General features: G+C 40.9%; 3 protein-coding genes and 1 non-coding gene across 10 annotated transcripts in view; 2 read left to right on the forward strand and 2 right to left on the reverse strand.

Moving 5' to 3' along the window:
- The window catches only part of LOC102204014 (importin subunit alpha-1), an 8520-nt gene extending 3712 nt beyond the window's left edge, over nucleotides 1-4808 (reverse strand). Inside the window, exons 1-7 of one of the 2 annotated variants that reach the window (XM_005736275.2) lie at nucleotides 4718-4808; nucleotides 4300-4413; nucleotides 4058-4198; nucleotides 3527-3615; nucleotides 2668-2936; nucleotides 1300-1394; nucleotides 432-695 (exon numbers count right to left, since the gene is read on the reverse strand). In XM_005736275.2, coding sequence (XP_005736332.1) covers nucleotides 432-695; nucleotides 1300-1394; nucleotides 2668-2936; nucleotides 3527-3615; nucleotides 4058-4198; nucleotides 4300-4365 — 924 coding nt within the window. In that variant the 5' untranslated portion in view covers nucleotides 4366-4413; nucleotides 4718-4808. The remainder of the gene's footprint in view (nucleotides 1-431; nucleotides 696-1299; nucleotides 1395-2667; nucleotides 2937-3526; nucleotides 3616-4057; nucleotides 4199-4299; nucleotides 4414-4717) is intronic. The other variant, XM_005736276.1, reaches the window with a different exon arrangement.
- A 287-nt stretch (nucleotides 4809-5095) lies between these two features.
- trnar-ccg (transfer RNA arginine (anticodon CCG)) lies at nucleotides 5096-5168 on the forward strand. The gene has a single exon. It is a non-coding gene; the product is annotated as a tRNA-Arg (tRNA).
- Nucleotides 5169-6224: 1056 nt separating this feature from the next.
- LOC102204516 (uncharacterized) lies at nucleotides 6225-11856 on the forward strand. Its single transcript, XM_005736277.1, has 5 exons — nucleotides 6225-6341; nucleotides 6955-7617; nucleotides 8521-8607; nucleotides 9188-9379; nucleotides 9896-11856. Exons 1-5 carry the CDS (start codon nucleotides 6269-6271, stop codon nucleotides 10081-10083), a joined length of 1203 nt encoding a protein of 400 aa, XP_005736334.1. The 5' UTR covers nucleotides 6225-6268; the 3' UTR covers nucleotides 10084-11856.
- Nucleotides 11857-15566: 3710 nt separating this feature from the next.
- The window catches only part of LOC102204783 (nucleosome-remodeling factor subunit BPTF), a 56218-nt gene continuing 51529 nt past the window's right edge, over nucleotides 15567-20255 (reverse strand). For 3 of the 6 annotated variants that reach the window (XM_013911637.1, XM_005736278.2, XM_013911634.1), the window contains one exon: nucleotides 18027-19605. In XM_013911637.1, coding sequence (XP_013767091.1) covers nucleotides 19548-19605 — 58 coding nt within the window. In that variant the 3' untranslated portion in view covers nucleotides 18027-19547. Of the gene's footprint in view, nucleotides 17992-18026; nucleotides 19606-20255 lie in introns of those variants that run through there. The other 3 variants (XM_005736280.1, XM_013911635.1, XM_013911636.1) reach the window with 2 other exon arrangements.

Here is a 20255-nt window from a genome sequence, read left to right on the forward strand (position 1 = left end):
AAGATAAGATAAGATAAGATAAGATAAGATAAGATAAGATAAGATAAGATAAGATAAGATAAGATAAGATAAGATAAGATAAGATAAGATAAGATAACCTTTATTAGTCCCACATGTGGGAAATTTGTTTGTCACAGCAGGAGTGGACAGTGCAAAAGTTATGAGGCAAAAATTAGAATACAATAAGAATAAATACAGTACACAACTGTACAGAATAGAATGAAATAAAATACTATATACAGTAGAATAAAATAAAATAACTTCAACCCCTGTTGTGAATTCTGGATATGCTGTTTTACCACCAACAGCTACAAACTTAACAGGACACCAAGCCTCTATCAGCCTCCATCATAGCATCTGAAATTAGTGGGAATGTTTAATAACTAAACAAATACAACAGTCAGAGTTTAATAAATTGCACTGCCACATACCACAATACTGATCTCCCCACAGGCGAGTAGCTGCACCAGACGGGGCACCAGGCCAGCCTGCACCACCACCTCTATCCTCTCATTGGTGTGATCGGTCAGGTAGGACACAGCCCAACAGGTGTCCGTCAACACCTCCTTGTCATCGTGATGCAGGAGGCGCACAAGGGCTGGAAGGAGCTCCAGCACCGCCTCCAAAGGAGGTGGGGGGTTCTTGTTCCGACACAGGTTGGATATGGTCCAGGTGATATTGCGCAGGTAGGCGGGCTGGTATAGTGGGTTTAGATTCAAGTGTTATTTTATAACAATGATCACAAATGTGATTATTAGTGAATTACTATAATGACATTAAATAGGTAAGTAACTCTTTTCGAGAGTCTTCAAACTGTACAAGCTCAGTGCCTTAAACAACATGACCTCATAGTTAACAACACACCCAAAAATAAAAAACTTGAACTAAAGAAAACTTTTAGTAACACCTGCAAAAATAAAATGAGAGCAGCTCAGAGGGAACGTGTGCACTATGGATTACCCCAGTAAACAACTGCCTAATTTGCTCAAATCAAACCAGTGACCTCACTACTGCCAGCTAAAGGTGTGCATTACCCATTGAACAGGAATAAAAAATTCACAGCTCATGCTGAGGCCTCATTGACACATTTTAAGGGGAAAATATCAATCTACTTGAGCTTCATTTTTGGATTGGTCTTTAATTACATGTTTAATTGTTTATAGAATGCCAGAAAATTGCTGGTTTTGTATTTTGATATAAGGTATAAAAGCTGTTTGTTTCAACTTGTTCAGGTTTTTGATGTATTTATCGTGAGATAATTTAATGTTAAAGGCACAATAATATTTGATAGAAACTCACAGGAAATACAGACAGGTCAGGAGCTGACAGCAAAGCCAGGAGTGAATGGACACCACCATGTGAGATCACTAGGTCTCTGGAACTGGGCCCATCACCTAAATATAGAGGAAAAAAATCTTTAGAGTAATCAGAAAAAGGGCACATAAAGGCAGATACTTTGAAAGTACACAAGGTTAGAAAAACTAAAATTTCAGACTTCTAGTTTTTAGCTTAATCATCTTTGGAAAATGGACCCAATGTGGGACTCAGCAACAACGCACTTTTTACTGTATACTAGTGGTGCAACGGATCAAAAATCTCACGGTTCGGATCGGATCGCGGTTTTAAGTCACGGATCGGATCCATTTTTGGATCAGCAAAAAAAGAAAAAAGACAAAATTTAACATTTACTTATTTACTTATTGAAGTATTTTTTGCCTGTTAAAAACATTCAACTCTAGTCTCATTCCACGCAATTATTAAAAAAAAAATTATGGTTCAATATAAGGCAGTATAGGGCTTTGTATCTACCACTCAATTCAATTTTATTTATAAAGCGCCAAATCACAAAAACAGTTGCCTCAAGGTGCCCTATATTGTAAGGTAGACCCTACAATAATACATACCGCTCATTATATCGCACTCCACTGTGATATAATGAGCTGTCACGGTCACGTAGCTTACGTTGCCCTGGAGGTCCACCCAGTTGTAGTAGTTAGGGCAACAGAAGATGCCTGGGACAGTTCAGCCATAACTTTAAACTGTTCCTGCTCATACATGCTTGGAACGATCTTGTCACACTAAAGTGGACGTGAATGGGATATCATAGCATGGCTCAAGCACGTTCATCATAGTTTAAACCCCTTGTTTTGCACAACAGAATACGGCCTCCCGTCTGCAGCTAAACACCCCAATAGCTTTTGTAATAGCTTTAGCCCGGTCGGACTGGGCAGCAAAAAGCTGCTTAAATACCAAAAACGCCTCTGCTCCTCCACTTGGACCGCTAGCGCTGGCCATAACAATTGCTTGACAGACCCACCACGCGCACCATGCACATACTTTTTTTTTCCCCCTTCTTTTTCGAATCTTCGGATCACGTGCGTGCCGAACCGTGGAGTGGGATCGGTTCGGATTACGGATCAACCGTGATCCGTTGCACAAGTACTGTATACATACAGAAATGCACTTTAAAGCCTTTAATATCACAGGCTAAATGGAACTCCAGATGAACTAAAGTGGGCACAATTGTCCACAATAATCTACAATGCATCCTAAAATCAAAACTATCAGAGCATACACCCGGAACAGTGTAGGATGTAGTAATGCACAGAAGTACATAAAATAACATCAAATCCAAAGAAAGAGGTTGAGTTTTGTGAGCCACAGTACCTGCAATGTTACCCAGAGCCCAAATGGCCTGTTCGCTGATGTGCTGATGGGGCGATGTCACCAGGCTGATGAAAGCTGGAATGGCCCCTCCATCTATTACAGCAGAAGTCTGGTCTGAAGTACCTGAGGCAATATTAGTCAGGGCCCAAGCTGCCTCAAATTGGATGGGGGGGCATTCAGACAACGCCAGAAAACTAACAAACGTTGGGATGAGTCCAGCAGCAATGATGCTGTCAATGGGTGGCTGTTTTTCCCTGGAAAGTAGCCTTCTGTGAATCAGAAAAACACAGTTGGATCGTTGTTAAAATTGAAGTAACTTAAAAGTAAAGGAAAATCTATTTTCAAACTGTTTAATATCATTAATATAGTAATACCAGTGATATAACTACAGGCAGATAGATAGAGAGTGTTACAGAAACAGGACAAAGAATAATAATAGTACAGTGTAAATTCAAATTCAAATTTTATTTGTCACACACACACAACCATACACAGTATGACATGGGGGTGAAATGCGTGTACAACAAATAAACAAAGTTAAAGTGCCACAGGCCCATAGTGAGTCCCTTTTACTGGGAGAAAGCGCAAACATTTCATATATATACGACACCGATTTAAAAAAAATTATTACAAATTAGGTTAAGTTTAAAAAAGTAAAAAAAAACTGAGTGTGCAGAGTAGTGCAAATTGCACTGATTTAAAAAATATGTACACTATAATACACTACAAAAGCACAAGTGCCTCATTACACAACCTTTTTTTTTTCTTCCAGCCTGAGGTTGTCACTGAGCAACTGTCTCACACATTCACACCCACACACAGTCAATTAACCCAGCATTACAAGTATTATAAGTATTACCTGGCTGCCTGCGTTGCCTGCAGCTTATGATCTAAATTCTCGCTGTTTACACCTCCGACAATTTCCTCTACAGTCCAGTGATGAGGAGGCTATGAAAACAGAAAGAGAAATGAAAAGGGGATTACTGCCAATAAAACCAGAGCAGCTAAAAGTAACACATTTAGAGGAACTTGCTTTGAATGTTTTTAGGTCATGGTAACTCAATCGGGGCAACATATCTCAATTATAAATAGACATTTTATAAATTATCTGAGATACATTTTTTTAAAAAGTCAACAGTCTGTTATCACCAGACAGACACCTGCTCCAAGATTTAGTGACCTTTGGATAATGCTTGAAAATTGAGCAGGCTTAGCGTTTGTTCTTCCTGTGTGCACGCTCAGCAGAGGTGTTCCTTTGGAAGCTGTTACATCCTGTTTATAAACTTCTTGAACATTCCAATGTTTCAAACAAGTTAAGCAGCTGTGGTTATATCAGGTGGGTCACCTTTACTCTCACAGCCAAACCAAACACAGAGAACCTGCTGATTACCCTTACGTTGGGGTCTTGCTCTTGCAGAGGGGACGTTGGCTCGTCCAGAAGGCTGTGGACGTTTCTCCTCTTGAGGATGTGGTCATCCTTCTTGGCTCTTCGCAGCTCCACATTGACTTCCGCTCTTCTGCGCCTCAGCTCCTGATTATACCGACACACAAATAAAAGATATACCACAGCATTCAGCGCATTTGGGATACCGAATTAACTCTCTGACATTTACTGCTAGGTTCAGAGCTTACATTAGCATCTTTTCCTTTATTTTTGAACTGGTTGAGTCTCGCTCCGTTGTCCGTGCCCGCTGACATTCCTGACCGTTGAGCAACACAATCGATTCCACTAAAATCAGACGCTACCTGTAATAATTTCACAACGACAAAAAATAAGCGGCAGCAGCCACGGTTGCTTTTAGTCTCAGGTGTCAACTAGTAAGCAGGCGCTGAGCTAGCTAACCAGGCGGTTGTCTTGAAGCCAAGCCGGTTATCTAACACCATGTGGCCCTTCAGATACAGGGTCTGTGTAATAATCTAAAAACCCGCTGAAACTCAGAAAACAAAGGTTATACACTGTATTAGCAATTACAAAAGCTCAATAGCAATTTCAATTAGAGAAAAACAAATAAATGCACTATTAGCCACATAGCATGTACAACGTGCTTACCGTTCAGATTTCTTGTATTCTTTTAATATATGCACGACGTCATGTAACGACGTTCCAATTTTTCTGATTTTTAATTGGCCAGTTGGATTTTTTAGCACCGCCTCATTGGTCACGTTTAAGGAAAAGAAGCATCAAATATGTTGTCAAAGGCAACCGCTGTCAGTATCGCGAGAAAACCTGTTAACGTTTCTGTGCGTTAGCTTGTTCTTCGTGTGCTAAATGCTATTGCTGGGTTGTAAATGTTTTCATTGCGAATTATTCCTCTTTTAAATAAAAAATAAATATAATCTTTACTATTAAGTAAATGAGTAATATCACTGACTACATATTCGATTTTCTATTTTCATGACTGAATTTTCCACACCTGTGCTACGTAATGACCCAGTGGCCTAATGGATAAGGCATCAGCCTCCGGAGCTGGGGATTGTGGGTTCGAGTCCCATCTGGGTCGTATTTAACTTCCTTTTCGGGGTTCTGCTGTGAGCTCTTTCACAGACTCAGAAACAAGAATATTGGAACATTGGAACATCCGGTTGTACATTGTGTGATAATACTAACGAGATGAAATTTCTTTCTACAGTCATTGGGTTGAACATATGACTAGCGATGAATCCGGTAACAAGCTGTTTTCAACATTTTATGGTTTGTGCCTTGTTCATAAACCCATTCAATTGATCTGCAGTTATATTTAATATATATAAAATGTAAAATTTTTTTGAAAAGAACAAAAACCTCTCTATAGGTAACATACAGCAGATCTATGAAAAAAGGCCTCAGAGAACCTGTACCACAATATTATGGCCATCTAAACTGTCTGTAGCACAGCCACGGCCATCCTGGAGACAAAGGAGCAGTAAACCACCGTCTTATGCGACAGAGCAACAGAAATAGCAGCAGCTAACAGCTCTGTAAATATATTTGAATAACACAAAGTCATAAATATACATTCAAAATAGGTTATTTGCTTATATCCTGTTGACTACAGCCTATTTAACAATATAAACCAATATATCAGACATTAAAAAACACATCTGCCACCACTGTTTTCAGATGTCTCTATTTCTGCTCAGCAGAGGGCAGTGAATACACATGGATCAGTCAGATCTAAAAAACTGTATTTAAATTAAGTGAGGAAGGATGTTAACTTAGAAAGTCTTATTAGCTCTTGTTCCTGTTTAGTACCTATTTAATAGAACTAGGTTAATTATTATTAAATAACTAAAAAGCAGAGTAATGTAACTTCAAACAGTCAACTGGAAACCACATCCCAGGAAAAGTTTCACTTTGAATAAAAACTGACTTTGTGTGAAGCAGACAATACGCACACAGTGTCTCAGTTTCCCTCACAGGCTGTAAACAACACTGCGGGCCTATTCAGAATCCGTGCATGAATGAAAGGAGTGTCACGTCCAAGTGTTTATTTTCTGTGTTTGGGACGTCCCACCACCTCCCTTTTCCATCCCATCTCCTTCCTGAGAGCTCCTATAAAAATCCCAGGAATCCCAACTGTGTAGCAGACCCCTGAAAGTGTGTCCACAGTGAGCTTGAAGGATGGCAGGGATTACTTTGACGCTTTTGTTTGTGGTGTTTCCTCTTTACAACACAGAGGAGCATGCCGTTAATGGTGAGTGGATTATTTTTCTTAATCTTTTTTGAACGCTGTGTTCAGTGACATTAGTATCATTCATAAATAGCCTAAATATCTGTTATTACATGCAATTACAGATATACAATAGGCTTTAGATGGAGAGTGACTTGACTTCACGTTGTACCTTTTTCAGGTTTAACCCTGTAACATTAAGTGCATCATATTTGATAGATGAATTTCTGATACCCATACATCACCAGTGTGATGTTTTTAACCCCAACCCTCTCATGTGTTTTTGTTTTGCTGAGCAATAAATTGCACAAAAATGGCAGATGTAGCAAAGAATTATACAAATTAAGACTCACATATGCAAATTCATATTTATTTATGTATTTTTATTTATCATAAGGTTCAATAAACACTCCAGTATTTTTCAAAAATTACAAATCTGTAATTATTTCAGGCATAACAGGGATAATATAGCATAATATTGTTTGTACTCTATTGATAATAGAGTAATGAGTAAGAATTCATCCAGGTTTCAAGGAAGGTCCACAATGGGTCAATTACACAAAATTCACCCATTGTTGTAGATCTCTTTTTGCCAAACTGTGCAACTAAATGGAAGCTTTGTTTCTTTCGACTGCAGGTCTGTACACGCTGATAGAAAAGGGTCAGAGCAGCTTTGTGGATCCAGCTCTGAGCAATCAGAGCAGACTGGTGGTTAAAGAGCCCAACCTGCCCATCAACGAACTCCTAGAGAAGAGCAGCAAGAGCAGCGAGTCCAAGTTCAGCCTCCATCCTCTTCCTTCTGCTGTGTGGCCCAAGCACACTGACCTGGCCCACATCCCCCACCACCATAGTCCCCACAGCAAGAGCAAAAAGGGCCCAAAGAGTGACCGTTCGGAGGAGCACAACAGCGAGAAAGCCAGAGGAGAAGTTGCTGGTCTGCATCCCAAAACCCAGGTCACTGCAGCTGCAGGTGCTTCCACCAACCGCACAGTACAGAAACCCAGTCAGGACGCTCAGTCCAACATCAGTCCTCCTCAACACGGCGAGCCAGAGGGACACCCCAACTCCAGACCCAGAGCGCCGCCGCAGACCCAACCTCAGGCTCAGCCACAACAACCAGCTGCTCCCCCGCGCAAAGATCCCCCCAACCGACGCATGGACCCAGAGGAGAACCGGCCGGGGAAGTCCAGTCTCTATCAGTCTGGCATCAGTGCAGCGACTCGGAACAACAGCCGCCCGCCGGTGATCTTTAACCGGCGCTCCTCCAGCCTGCTTTATCAGTTTGACATCATGCGGCGAGGTATGGGAGGATTTTTTTTTTTTGTTTCCTGACCTCAAAATGTGACCTGTGCATAATTACAGAGCTGTCCAGATATCTTTTGATGGGATCTTTGAACCTTACTCCCTCCTGGGAGTATAGATTTTAAATTATTAAACTTGAATAAGACTGTAGCCAGATGGGAACATCTTTGATCTTTAATATTACAATATTTCTCACTCGTAACCATCTGCAGCCTCTGGCCTTTAAACAATATATATTACATGAGTGCAAATTATCAAAACAATAAAAACATTTGTTACAGAATGAAAAAGAGCTGCTTTGTGATGGTATTTTTCTTAGCGTAGTGTCATTAATGGAAAGTTGACATTTGATCACAAGAAAAGGCCCAAACTCAATTTTATTATAAACTTATAGTGGCAAAAAGTGGATCCTGCTGAGTTTAAATTTACACTGCTGTTTTCTTTCCTGTGCTTTAAATATCACTTTAATTATCACTTTGAAAAGTCCAATCTGTTGCTGTGCCAGTATATATGTCATGCATGCTGACGCAGGTCACAGAGTTCACACAGAGGGTTGTGATGAGAGCGGTGGCTTTGTCTTTTCCTCTAGTAGCTAATTAAAGTCTCCTGCCACTAATTATAACCGCTTCCCTCAATTCTTGCTGTCAATGCGTCCCCTGTGTGCAGTCCAGTCGTGGTTATAATGAAACTAATGCAAAGCAAGAGGGAAAGCTCTGATTTTGTAGTTAAGGTTAAAAAAATGTACCACCAGCATGATCCCGAGACACGGTCCACCTCCTCCAGGCCCCTGCCGAGGAATGTGACGCCTCGGTTTCGTAATGACAGCCTCGTCTTTTCTAATGATGCTGGAATGAGAGTCAGTCATTCCCTGACTCGCTGTGTTTGTCCTACTTCCCCACAGAGTCCGACTTCACACATGACGCCGTCTGTGTGAGCGAGTGCAGGAAGGAGAAGGACGAGAAGGAGCATTACTGCTACAGTGAATTTGGTATGTGTCTAATGTGAGACAAAGACGGACTGGTTTTCAGTGCTGGTCTTCTTTATCACACACACACAAAATCACATTAACATGTTAGTCCTCTGGACTGTTGTTCCACCATCAAGTAAAGGCAGGGATTTATTCTGAGAATATCTCCAAAGTTGGTAAAGTTTGGATGGCTAATTTGCACAAGCTAGAGCAGAAGTACTTCAATTTAATTTTTGGAGTTAACTCTCCTTTTTAAATGTACGCATTAACAGCTGAATATCTATCTGTGCCTTTAAAGTTTTGATAATAAAGAAATGTATACATGCAACAGCTGGATAATGAAACTATGACCTTTGAGACTAGATGTAGTTTCAAGGAAATGCATTATTCACATGCATGGTTATGTTTGATCACAAGGAGTTTAGCCTGAAGACCAACAGTTTTTATATTAGATGAACAAAACAGAGTGCTTTAGGGGTGCTGGCAGCTGAATTTTCACCTCATAAAAGCATCAAAAATATTGCTTCACCTTCAAAGCCTGAGTTATGATGATATAAAAATCTGATATTTTAAGATCTGATCATGTTTTTCTCTAACATAGCTGTCAATGGGATTGTCCATGACATCGACGTGTTGCGCAGAGGAATCCGGCTCATTACGCTGATGGTCAGCAGTGATGGCTTCTACAAGATGAGCCGTCTGTACGTGACCCCTGACAGCTTTTTCTTCAAAGTGCGCCTTCTGGTCCTGGACACCTACAAGTGTAGCAAGCCATGCCCTGACATCAAACTAGGTAAGTGTTGCAGTGTAGCTCCTTAGCTCTAAAGAACAAAAAACTTGCTTCATCAGAGATAAACAGTCAACTGTCTGAATCCTTGCAAAGCATTACTGTGCCGGTTGAGCTCTCCTGAACGAGAATAATAGCGGTGTACCTTTTAATTATGTTCATTTGTTGTTGGTTATGCAGTGTCGTTAATTGAATGATAAATATCATTTAATATTTACTCATATTTATAGTGTCTTCTAGCTGTTAAGTTCTTTGTTCATGAGTAATCAAGAGATGAGATTAAAGTAACAAATCGTGGGAAGTACAGAGTTTGATAATTGATATTTTACACGAATGCAACTCTTGAGACCCATAAATTAAAAACCATGTGACAACTTAACACCAAAGCGTCACTTTGTGGGATGTGGGAATTCCTTTTCCCTGAGATCAGCAGAACGTGTTTAGTGCAAACACAAAAATTGTTTGACTTTGCACTTTTTCCCCCCTCTGTCACTTCAACGTTCGCTCTCTTTCTTCACAAAGGGACCAGATACATCATAATGGGTCAGATCTACCACCGAAGACGCCACCTCCCCTCTGAACTCCTGAACCTGCTGGGTGGTAAACTGAAGCCCGGGGACGGCATCCTGAGAAGCAACAGCTACGTCAAGAGATACAACAAGCGGCGACACCAGAAAGCTCTGGAGGCCACGCGCTCCAGGTGTAGGTGAACCAGAGATAAGACTATCGCCCCTCGCTGCAGGGGAAGAGACACTGCAGCAGACGTGAACTGATCTCACGTAGACAGAAGACAAGTGGCGAAAGCATCGATTGAGTTTCATATGGACTGCTCTGATGCTAGCAAAAGACTGGATCATCTCCTTTTTACCGATCTTTGAAAATCCACAGTTGCTGGCTTGTGATCTTTTTTTTTTCTTTCTTTCTTTTTACAGAAAACACAAGCAGCTACAATTAAATGGGTTTTATGATGTTTTTTCCATGAGGCAAATGTTATTTTGTCAACATACAAACTTTTCATCCATTCATGGCTGGTTCATGAAATCCTTGCATTAATAAGGCATTGCATGTAAAAGGGAAATTTGGCTCATCTTTAGTTCACATATTACCAAGTGGGAATATTTTTATGGAAGAGTAATGCTTTTACTTGAGAAAAGGGTTTTCTGAATAAACATTTGAATAGTAAATCATAACCTTTAACCCTACAATATCAGGATATTTGATTTTTGTCTTTAAAAAATCATTCTCATAGTACTCGGGGACATTTTGCATTTCTTTTCTCCCCCCAAAGAAATTCTTTCTTTAAATTCTCTAGATGATAGGGTTAGGATCCAAACATTAAGGCATTTAGGGTACACAGACCACAGGATGTTACAGAGATAATTATCTCAGCTTTCCTGTAAAACTTTACATAAAAAGCAGAGAAAGCTCCTCATTCCTTCAATTTAATGAGTGCAACAATGTTCCCCCTACATAGTTTCCTCCAGTCATACTTTGGTTTGGTCTTTGAGAAATATACATGGTATTGCTAGATGAACTGTGGACTATGCTGTTAATTTAACAAAAACAAAACGTTTTTTTTCCCCTTTAATTAAAAGTTTGCTCTGTATTTCCACAATAACCTAACAACACAAAGACATGGAGCAAATCTGGTTAAACTGAAACACTTCTACGCACGACTGTTCCAAAATTACTCCAAATCCTTTTTTCCCCTGTAATTAACAGTTTCTTCTTGAAGACTTATAACATGTAAATCTTGCTTTAATTAGCCAATGGATGCAAAATATTGTATGGCATTGGACTGTGTTGGTTTGCAACACTCAGTCCTGTGCATGGCGTCACTGTGGGTTGATAATGGCAAGCAGGAAACGCAATATTAAAAGGAAGGGAATCGGGGGCCTTAAAAGCAGCACCAAACCTTCAGTGGAGGAGGAAGAGGAGGGGGAAAAAAAGACAAAAAGTGAGCAGAGATTTTGCATGTCACGAGAGCGGCTTACTTCTTTTAGTTTAATTATATATTTCATGATGATGTCTGGCTAGGTCGACTGGGACATCAAAAGGAGTCTTGCTGAATGAGGAGGAGGAGGTACGCTGTTGTTGGGAGTACGCCATAAATCTAATCGCGGGAATCTGATCCTCCGCACACCTGGACACACGACTGAAAGAAGTGCCTCCGTCACAGCTCCTTTTTGGAGTGCCTATTGCTTTCCTCTCTTGCAAACAAACACATACTCCTCTTGGACGGTGAGCATTCAAAGTATGTCGGCAGGATCAGAGGAAACGTGAGGTGGGGAGCAAAGAGGAGGAGGAGGAGGAATACAGACAGTTGTGTAAAATAATGCAGGGAGAGAAGTGAAATTGTAGAGACCGTGTTGTTACGTCTGTCTTTCTTATTTAATAAAAAATCCCAGGCTCAACTGTAGTACGACCCTGAGCTCATGCTTCTTATGAGAGGGAAAAGATTTGCACTGAACGCTTACTTTGCTTTACTAAACATGAACTCAATAAAAGTGTGTATTTGTTTTGTACTGTGGCCCTGCGAAGAATTTATTTATCTTTAGACCAACACCCCCTGGCTCGTTCAGTCACACGTACACTACCAACAGTGATCCTTATTGTCATTCCCACTGAGAGCCGGACAAGGAGTCACCAACCTAATTAGAGTTTAGCAACCAAAGGTCTCGGCCTGGCCTCCACGAAGACAGAGACTGACTTGGGAACTTGGATGTTGATCCAGGCAGCGCTGAGCCTCTTTTCTCCCTCTCTGCATGTATGTCAGCCCAGGTCAGTTCCCAGGCTCGATGAAGCCCCTATCTGGGATCAGCGCTGGAGGGAACAGATGCATACGGGCAGGAAACAGGAGCCTGCTGCACATTGTTGCTACTATCACAGCGGGAGCACATTCCTCATGACAGAGGATGTAAAGGAGGGGGAGGGGAGAAAAAAGGGAGGGGAGGTTGGGTGAAAATATCTATGAGCTGCTTCCTGTGTGAACGCCCCTCACAACCAACTTCGGGCTTGTGGTCATCTGCGTCCATTTGAATCTCTGGATCCATTTAGTGGTGAGTGGAGAGTTAAAGAGTCGGGGGTGGGTTGTGGAGAGGGGTGTGTGAGAAAAGTGAAAGATCAAAGCAGGAGGTGGCTGGATGTGTCATCTTGGTAATTTCATCACAGGAATAGATGGTGTGTCTCAGCGCAGGGGTCATGACCTTGTCCCTCATGCTTGCCTTGAGCATGCAGCTAACAATTTAAGCTGAAAGCTGAACTTCATATTTGGAGTCAGATCAGCTCACCAAGGGGCCTCAGAGGAACAATTAGCTGTGGCTCCTGCAGAGACCCCTGTTTCAGTTGCTTCAGGCTGCCTCTCATCTAACCTCTCTATAAAACAGTTCCCAACAAGACAAGTGTTTCTCATCATGTCAATTCAAATTACCATGGGTCACTGGGAGTAATCTACCCCAGTTTGCCCAGTTAATAAACCAGTATTGTTTTAATGCAAAAACAGGTGTAGATACAGATATCGAAAGTAATGTTAATATGTAATTTCCAAGTAATAAAGTAGCAAGAAGTCAGTGAATTTGTGTTGCGGTGTACCCCAAGGTTCTATTCTTGGTCCTGTTTGGTTTACTGCGTGCATGCTTCCTTCTCAGGAAATGATGATATTCCCTTTGCATCTTTTTTTTTTTTTTTTAAATTGAATGCATTATTAGAGAAAACATGATAAGAGGGGGGAAGAGATGGAATATGCATCTTAGTTAAGCTATGTAAAATAGATAAAATGTTGCAAATGTATAAATTCTTAATAACTGAGCTTCCAGATTGGAAATTAGATTTCTCCAAAGGGTGGCTTGGCTCAGCCTAAGGGTGAGAAGTTCAGTCATTGAAGGGGGACTCAGAGTAGATAAATGCTACTCCTCCACATTGAAACGAGCCAGTAGAAGTCATTTGGGGATCTGATAAGGATGCCTCCTGGATGTCTCCTGGGTGTAGTGTTCCGGGCAGATCCTGCTAAAGGCCCCAGAGTAGACACAGGACATGCTGGAGAGATTATGTCTCTCGGATGGCCTAGGAACACCTCGGTGTTCCCCAGGTTGAGCTGGAGGAGGTGCCTTGCATTCACCTGTCACCCGTTATATAAGGACTGCACTCACCTACAGCTCACTCTTTCTTCACTCCCACATGGGTTGGCAGCTGAGGAGAGTTTCTGTTGAGTTTCCCCGAGTTCATGTATTAATTTGAGTTACTGAATGACTTAAGTCATACTTTATTTCCTTTCAGAGTTAACAGTCCATGTGTGTCTTTCCTTTATACGCATTATTCAAATAAAACGAGAAACCTGCAAGTAATTGCTGACTGTTCATTCTCATCCTGACCGGATAAGCCATGAGGGTAACAACCTCCAACCTCCTCTGAACCTTCCTCCAGAACAGTTGTTTTATTAAAAGCTATGAGCAGATTTATTTTAAAACATGGACCCCGGCCCAGCGTAGATGTGATTACCGTTTGGAGATGCTCCAGATCCTGAACTAAGAATTTTTGGAGGGATTCTTTCCATTGTGAGATTTGAAAAAAAAATGGCCATTTTTACTCAAATGGTTACAAATTCAAAGAAGAAAAAATGTGAGAGATCATCCTGTTGTTCGTTCATGCACAGTGGTCGAGCATTTCTTTTGTGCTGAAAATTAGCTGTTTATATTTCATGCTTAATTGGAGACTATGCATGCTGTTATTTCATCTCATCTCATTGGCTGTGGTTTTCTCTTTAAAAGTGTCAGTAAAACATCCCTGGACTGCTTACAGTTCTGCTCTTGATCATTAAGTTATCAATATGGTCATGTCTCACTGATTCAAAGGGAAGGGACGCTTCTTGTATGGACTTAAAATGTTATATTTATATGCAGTAACCTATTTCAAAATTATTATCATACCTGCCTGACTTGCTGTTTGGGGTTTAAAGTTAGAATTAACTTTAGATTAACGTAAGGGTTCGATAGTTAAACATGGTGGCTAAAATTAGGTTAAGATTTTGGTGTACACTTTATGTGTACACTTATCAGCTCTCTTATTAGGTAAAACCTGCTAGAACTGTATTTAATTGCTTTCTCTTTCAGAACTGCTTTCGTTCTTCAAATTCACTAAGGAGAGGAAACATGGCTCAAAGATTTTTGCCCATGTTGACACAACAGCATCAAACAGTTGCACCTCCAGGGTGGGAATTGCCCATTCCACCATATCCCAAAAGCTCTATTGGGTTGAAATCTGATGACTGTGGAGACGGTATAAGTACAGTGAACTTACTGTCATGTTGAAGAAACACGTTTGAAAAGACTTGTAATTTGAGACATGGCGTTATGCTTTTGTAAAGGGGCACACAGTGTACCAAGAAGACATCCCCAACACCACTTGATACAATGCTGGATGGACTCATGCTTTTGTGTTGTTTATAACAAATTCTTGATCTTACCACTTGAACCCAATTTTCAATTGTCCAATTTTGGTGAGCGTGTGTGAACTGTAGCCTCATCTTCCTGTTCTTAGCTGACAGGAGTGGCACCCAGTGTAGTCTTCTGCTTTTGTAGCCCATCTGCTTCAAGGCTTGTTGTGTTGTGCGTCCAGAGATGCTCATCTGCATACCTTGCTTGTAATGAGTGGTTACATGAGTTACTGCTGCCTTCCTTTCATCTAAAAACAGTCTGTGCTCTGACCCCTGGCATCAACAAGACATTCTCACCCAGAGAACTGCTGCTCACTGGGTATTTTCTCTCTGTTTAGAGTTAGATCCCATCAGTTTCTAAAATACTCAGACCAGCCTATGTGACACCAACATTATGATCAGCTTGAACTTCAGCAGGTCTTCTTGACCATGTCTACAAGCCTAAATGAGCTGCTGCCATTTTGGGTGATTGGATGTTTGTGTTAACGAACAATTGAGCTGCCGCAGGTCGCAAAATGACTGGTGAGGCTACGTCCTCACAAAGAGCCATTCAAACATACCTTTGTCTGCGTGGGGGGGACACAGAGTGGAGCAGACAGAAGTCTCTTTGGGGGAAACACTGATCGAAGACATTTGTTTTAGACAAAATATGAGAACTGCTCATCCAAACAACCTTAAACTCGACTAAAACAATGCACGAAAAAACAAAAACAACCTTGTATCAAGCTTAAAAAGCAGAGGCAATGAGAGAAAACACTGGTGTCAAAAACATTACTTTATTATCTAGGATGAAATGTCCTATCAAGTACAAAAGAGAATCTCCTCAGAGTTGCCACAATCTGTTAAAAACATAGAGTACTTTTATCTGCAGTTACGTTTTTTTTTTTTTTCTTTTTTCCAACATTACTCAAAAAACTGAGAACTTTTCATTGATATGAATAAATAATACAAGAAATGCAATGTCAATATAGACGTTATGCTGAACTGGTTGGTTTCTTACAAAAAAGAAAAACTCTGTACAAGAGTTACTGTGTCACTCTACCCCGTTCAAAACCTTTATGCTCACAATATGCAGCACTTTTAATATAAAGGGCAATTTCACCTAAATGTAGAGTTCACTTTAAAGAGAAAAAAATAGACAGTTAAAATATACAGGCGGGCTTAGTTGCTGGTTCAAATAGTGAAAAATAAAAGTTTCTACTGCTCTAAAAATCTCTCATCTCTACATATTTGGACAGCAATAATATACAATAGAGATTACAAACAGTGGATAAAGCACATTATCGTCAGATTACAAAGTGAGCCATGTTTGAAAAGACAGACATATGAAAGACATACAAACACACAGAAGATGACAGAGGCTACTTTATCTCTCAACTCTAATTAAAACACCCGAAAATGTAAAAACTTTGCGAGTAAAACTGAAACGTTTCCTGATTATAAACAGTCTCCAACATATAAACTAAAAGACAACTGCAACTTTGCCTTTTAACGGCTCCCCTCCTACAAAACGGATGATCACAAATTACAAAAATGCTCCCAGAAATGCCAAAAATGCAGTTATAAAATTTTCATACAAACCCCACGGTACAAAGACTCCCCAGTCCCCCCCACTCCACTCGGAGTTTACCCTGCTGCCGCGGACCGCAACATAACTGAGTTGATTGTGAGTGGAAAAGTCCATTACCCAATTACTTAACCATGCTTTGAGGCAGAGTTGAGAGACAGATGTGAGCCAACCTGTCAGCTTCAGTGAATTATGCTGGAAGAAGTGGCTGAAAGATAAGGAGAGACAGACTTACAGACTCAGCCACCGACAGAAACGGACACCGGAGTTCGATGAGAGGAGGGTGGAGTACTTGTAGGTCGGTTAAGCCTCGTACAAGTTTCACCTTCCCTGAAGACCTTTTAAAAAATAAAATAAATCCCCCTCCCTCTCCTCATATGTGGACCTTTGCCTCTTTCAACTAGTCATGTTTAAGGAGGCACAAAACTAGCTAACTTTTTTTTAAACTTGCATTTTAGAAGAACACTAAATGGAAAAAAGGTCAAAAGAACGGCAGGATGCTGTGGGTGGGGCAGCTTATTTTGGGTGTTCCCTGTGGAAATCAACATGAAAGCACTGCTGCACTGAGACTAAATGAAGACCCCCCCTCACATGAGGTCCAATTTTTTTTTTTTTGTACAAAATTGAGCTTCTGTTACAGGGGGCTCATCTCAGCATCAGCAGGCTGCTTCGATAATATACAGTGAAATGTGACCCTGAAAGACACACTGAGTTATACGAGGCTGATTCATGCTTCATGCAGCACTACAAACCTGAAAACAATGTGGTCAGTATAACTAGGTCTAATGTAAGGTGATGCTGCGTCTTCAGGACTGGCTGAATGAAGCTGGTCTGCAGTGCCGACCTATCTTTGTGGGGTTATTATTTTTTCCTGGCAAAAACAAAGGTGGCGCTTATTGAATATGAGGGACGTCAACTCCAAATTGCACATTTAGCTTCAGATGAAACATTTCCCGACATCGGCTGTGCAGGTTTTACAGCAGTTTCCAGTTGAAGCAGTGGCTAAAATCGAGCGGGATGTTTGCATTGTGAAAACGCGACAGGATGAAGTTAAGAAAGGGGGACAGAAGGTGACACTTTGCTATATAGGATACACAAAACAAACAAACAAACAAACAAACAAACAAACAAACAAACAGCCATCAGCTACAGAATGAACTTCCAAGAGTCTGCTGCTGCTTTAAAGATAAGACTGCCACCGACCATCCAACGAGCGCTGCTGCCTCGCCATCTGCGCTCTGCAGGCTTTCTTCTCATGGAGGGGCTACACTGGCAGGGATGGCTGATTGGGATGTAAAAGGCTGCCAGAGAGTAAGTCTGCAACTGCCCTGCCCCTTGGTATGAAGACGACACTGACATTTTTGATGACAAATGAACCTTTTTCCAATTCACTTCTTTCTTCTCAGCACTGCAGGTGCCAGGTGAGGTGTTGTGTGAGGTGGGGGCGCCGTTCCTCCAGAGAGGAGTCGGGTTCAGACGCAGCCTGACTTGGACCACGCTTCTTAATCAGTCAGAGGAAACCACAAGCCGGGTCTGTGTGACACCTGGTTTGTTTAGTTTTTGTTTTGTTTTTTTAAGCAGAGCTAAGAGGCAGCTGACTGCAGCTTGTTGTTATGTGACCTACAGAAACAGGCAAAGAGAGGAGGAAGAACACAGTTGGAAAACTTCTTGTTGTTGTTTTTCTTCTTATTTTTTTTTTATTAAAGGCTTTACAAAGTGACAAATATGTGACTAGGGGAAAGTACAAAAAAAAAAAAAAAAAAGCAATAGCAAAACATGTATTGGATGCCAGTGGGTCAGACGGGTTGTTGCAGACCAAGCAGCCATGTTGGTGAAATGTTACTGAAATGTGTGTTTTTGATGTCGACCCAACAATAAGTATACAGAGTCTTGTTTTTTTAAAAAAAAGATTTATTTTTATTATAGTGGAGACCGCTAAGCTCGTCATATTCTGAATATGAAAGCTAAACTAGATTTGTTTTTCTTCACTCTACTTTGTTTTTACAGCGTAAACCATTATTTCCTTTATAACATAAAACATATTCCTTCACAAAAAAGATAAAATATGAACATGAAATATAATACATGGGTACAGCCAATAAAGAAAATGTAATGAATGTCAAAAAAAAAAAGAAAAAAAAAAAGAAATGAGGTAAAAATGTTCTGCAGCATGTTATAATGGCAAAAAAAAGAAAAAGAAAAGAACAACAGTTCTATCAAAGCAAAAGTAAAGTGTGTGTTTGTGTCGCTCACGTGTGATTTTACAGTCAAAATCAACACCTGTGATCAGAAACTGAATCTCAGAGACCAACAAATTTAGCCAAACTTCTTTTTGCCTCAACAAAATGTCGTCTGGCGGAAGCGTGTAAAAAAATACATTTTCCCTTGAATGGTTTGTGTGACCAACATGGCTGCCATTGTTTTGTTTTTAATGTTTTTAGACAGTAGAAACTTTTTTTCTCCTTTATTTGCTTTTAAAATAAAAAAAATGATCACACCTAACGTGTGTCTTAATATATGCACTTTCTTACAAAGTTTTTAATGCTGTTTCTTTTAAAACAAGTGAAAACAGCAACATCCAGGATAGCGAATTATATTTTGTTTGTTTTTAAGAGTGACCCCGGCACCCAGGAGTCTGACATCACAATCTGCAAGAGAGAGACAGAGAGAGAGAATGGATGACGTCAGTACATGCAGGTGAAGTACGTCGCCACCTCAAGCACATAAAGCTGGATGCAGACCACAAGACTTACTGAGCCCATTAAAACATCGTGGCTCAAATGCTCACAGGCGCTCCCATCTTCTCAGTTAGGAGACGCCCGCTACCCTCCTCGCCCTATTTAATCAAACTAATGCACACACACACACAAAGAAAGCCACCTGAAAGATAATGTGACTGCATTCCTGCCATCTTGTAGAGTGCATCCGACCAAAGCAATCACATGGCACAGCGAGGACAGCTCAGTGAGATGAGTTCAGAGGCACGACCAAGCACAGGCAGACAGTGGAGAAGGTGTCGGGTATAAAGGTGCATCTAAACAGGTCTGACTTCCACAGATCCTTCCCTACGCTCTGTCATACGACATGTCGGGTTGAATGGTAGAAAGTGGGCTTTTTATGTAGCTGCCAGCATGAAGTGCTCCGACGACACGATGAAAGCCTGAGCAGGTTTGTTGTTAGGAGTGCAAAGATGAGCTGACTGAAGCCTGAATGTGTGAAAGTGTGAAGGTCGCACTGATAAACAGTGAAGGTGTGAATGAAAAGAAAGAAAAAAATATATCCAGTAATTAAGCAAACACAACTCCAGCAAAACATGATCAACGACTATATAAATCTGACAGAGTGAAAGATTTGAATTAGACGTTTCTATTCGTTTCTTTCTGAAGTGTGTATTCCTCTTTGGTGTCAGTGGATAATGTGAAATCTGTTACAAATACAGGATGCTGTGACGAAAACCTCCTTGCGATTGGTTTTGGTCACTTGCAGGTTGCCGCAGTAGCCGGCAGTTTGCATGGAAGATGGCGAATTGTCTGCAAACTGCTCCCTGAGCTTTATGCGAAACAGAAATAGGGACTTCAAAGTGAAAGCTCTGCTTTAATGCTCCAACCAAAACATCTGAAAAGGCCCAACTTTTACTCGTGAGAGCAAACGTTCTCCGTTTCCGGTCTGCATCGCACTTATTCGTTTCTTTATGGCTCAGACAGCGAGCGGCCAGTGTTTGTCAGCATTTTCCATGCAGACTATTGGCAACTGTGGCAACCTGCCTGCAACCTCCACCAACCACCTATGAACCAGGTTTCCCTAGCGACTGGAGGTTGCCAGGGAGTTCTCTGACTGGTCTCTATGCCTGTGAAACTGGGGCTCTAAATATGACCATACTGGAT

The sequence above is a fragment of the Pundamilia nyererei genome, unplaced genomic scaffold (assembly GCF_000239375.1).
Source record: "Pundamilia nyererei isolate P.nyererei 1_Seehausen unplaced genomic scaffold, PunNye1.0 scaffold00068, whole genome shotgun sequence".
Taxonomy (NCBI): Eukaryota; Metazoa; Chordata; class Actinopteri; order Cichliformes; family Cichlidae; genus Pundamilia; species Pundamilia nyererei.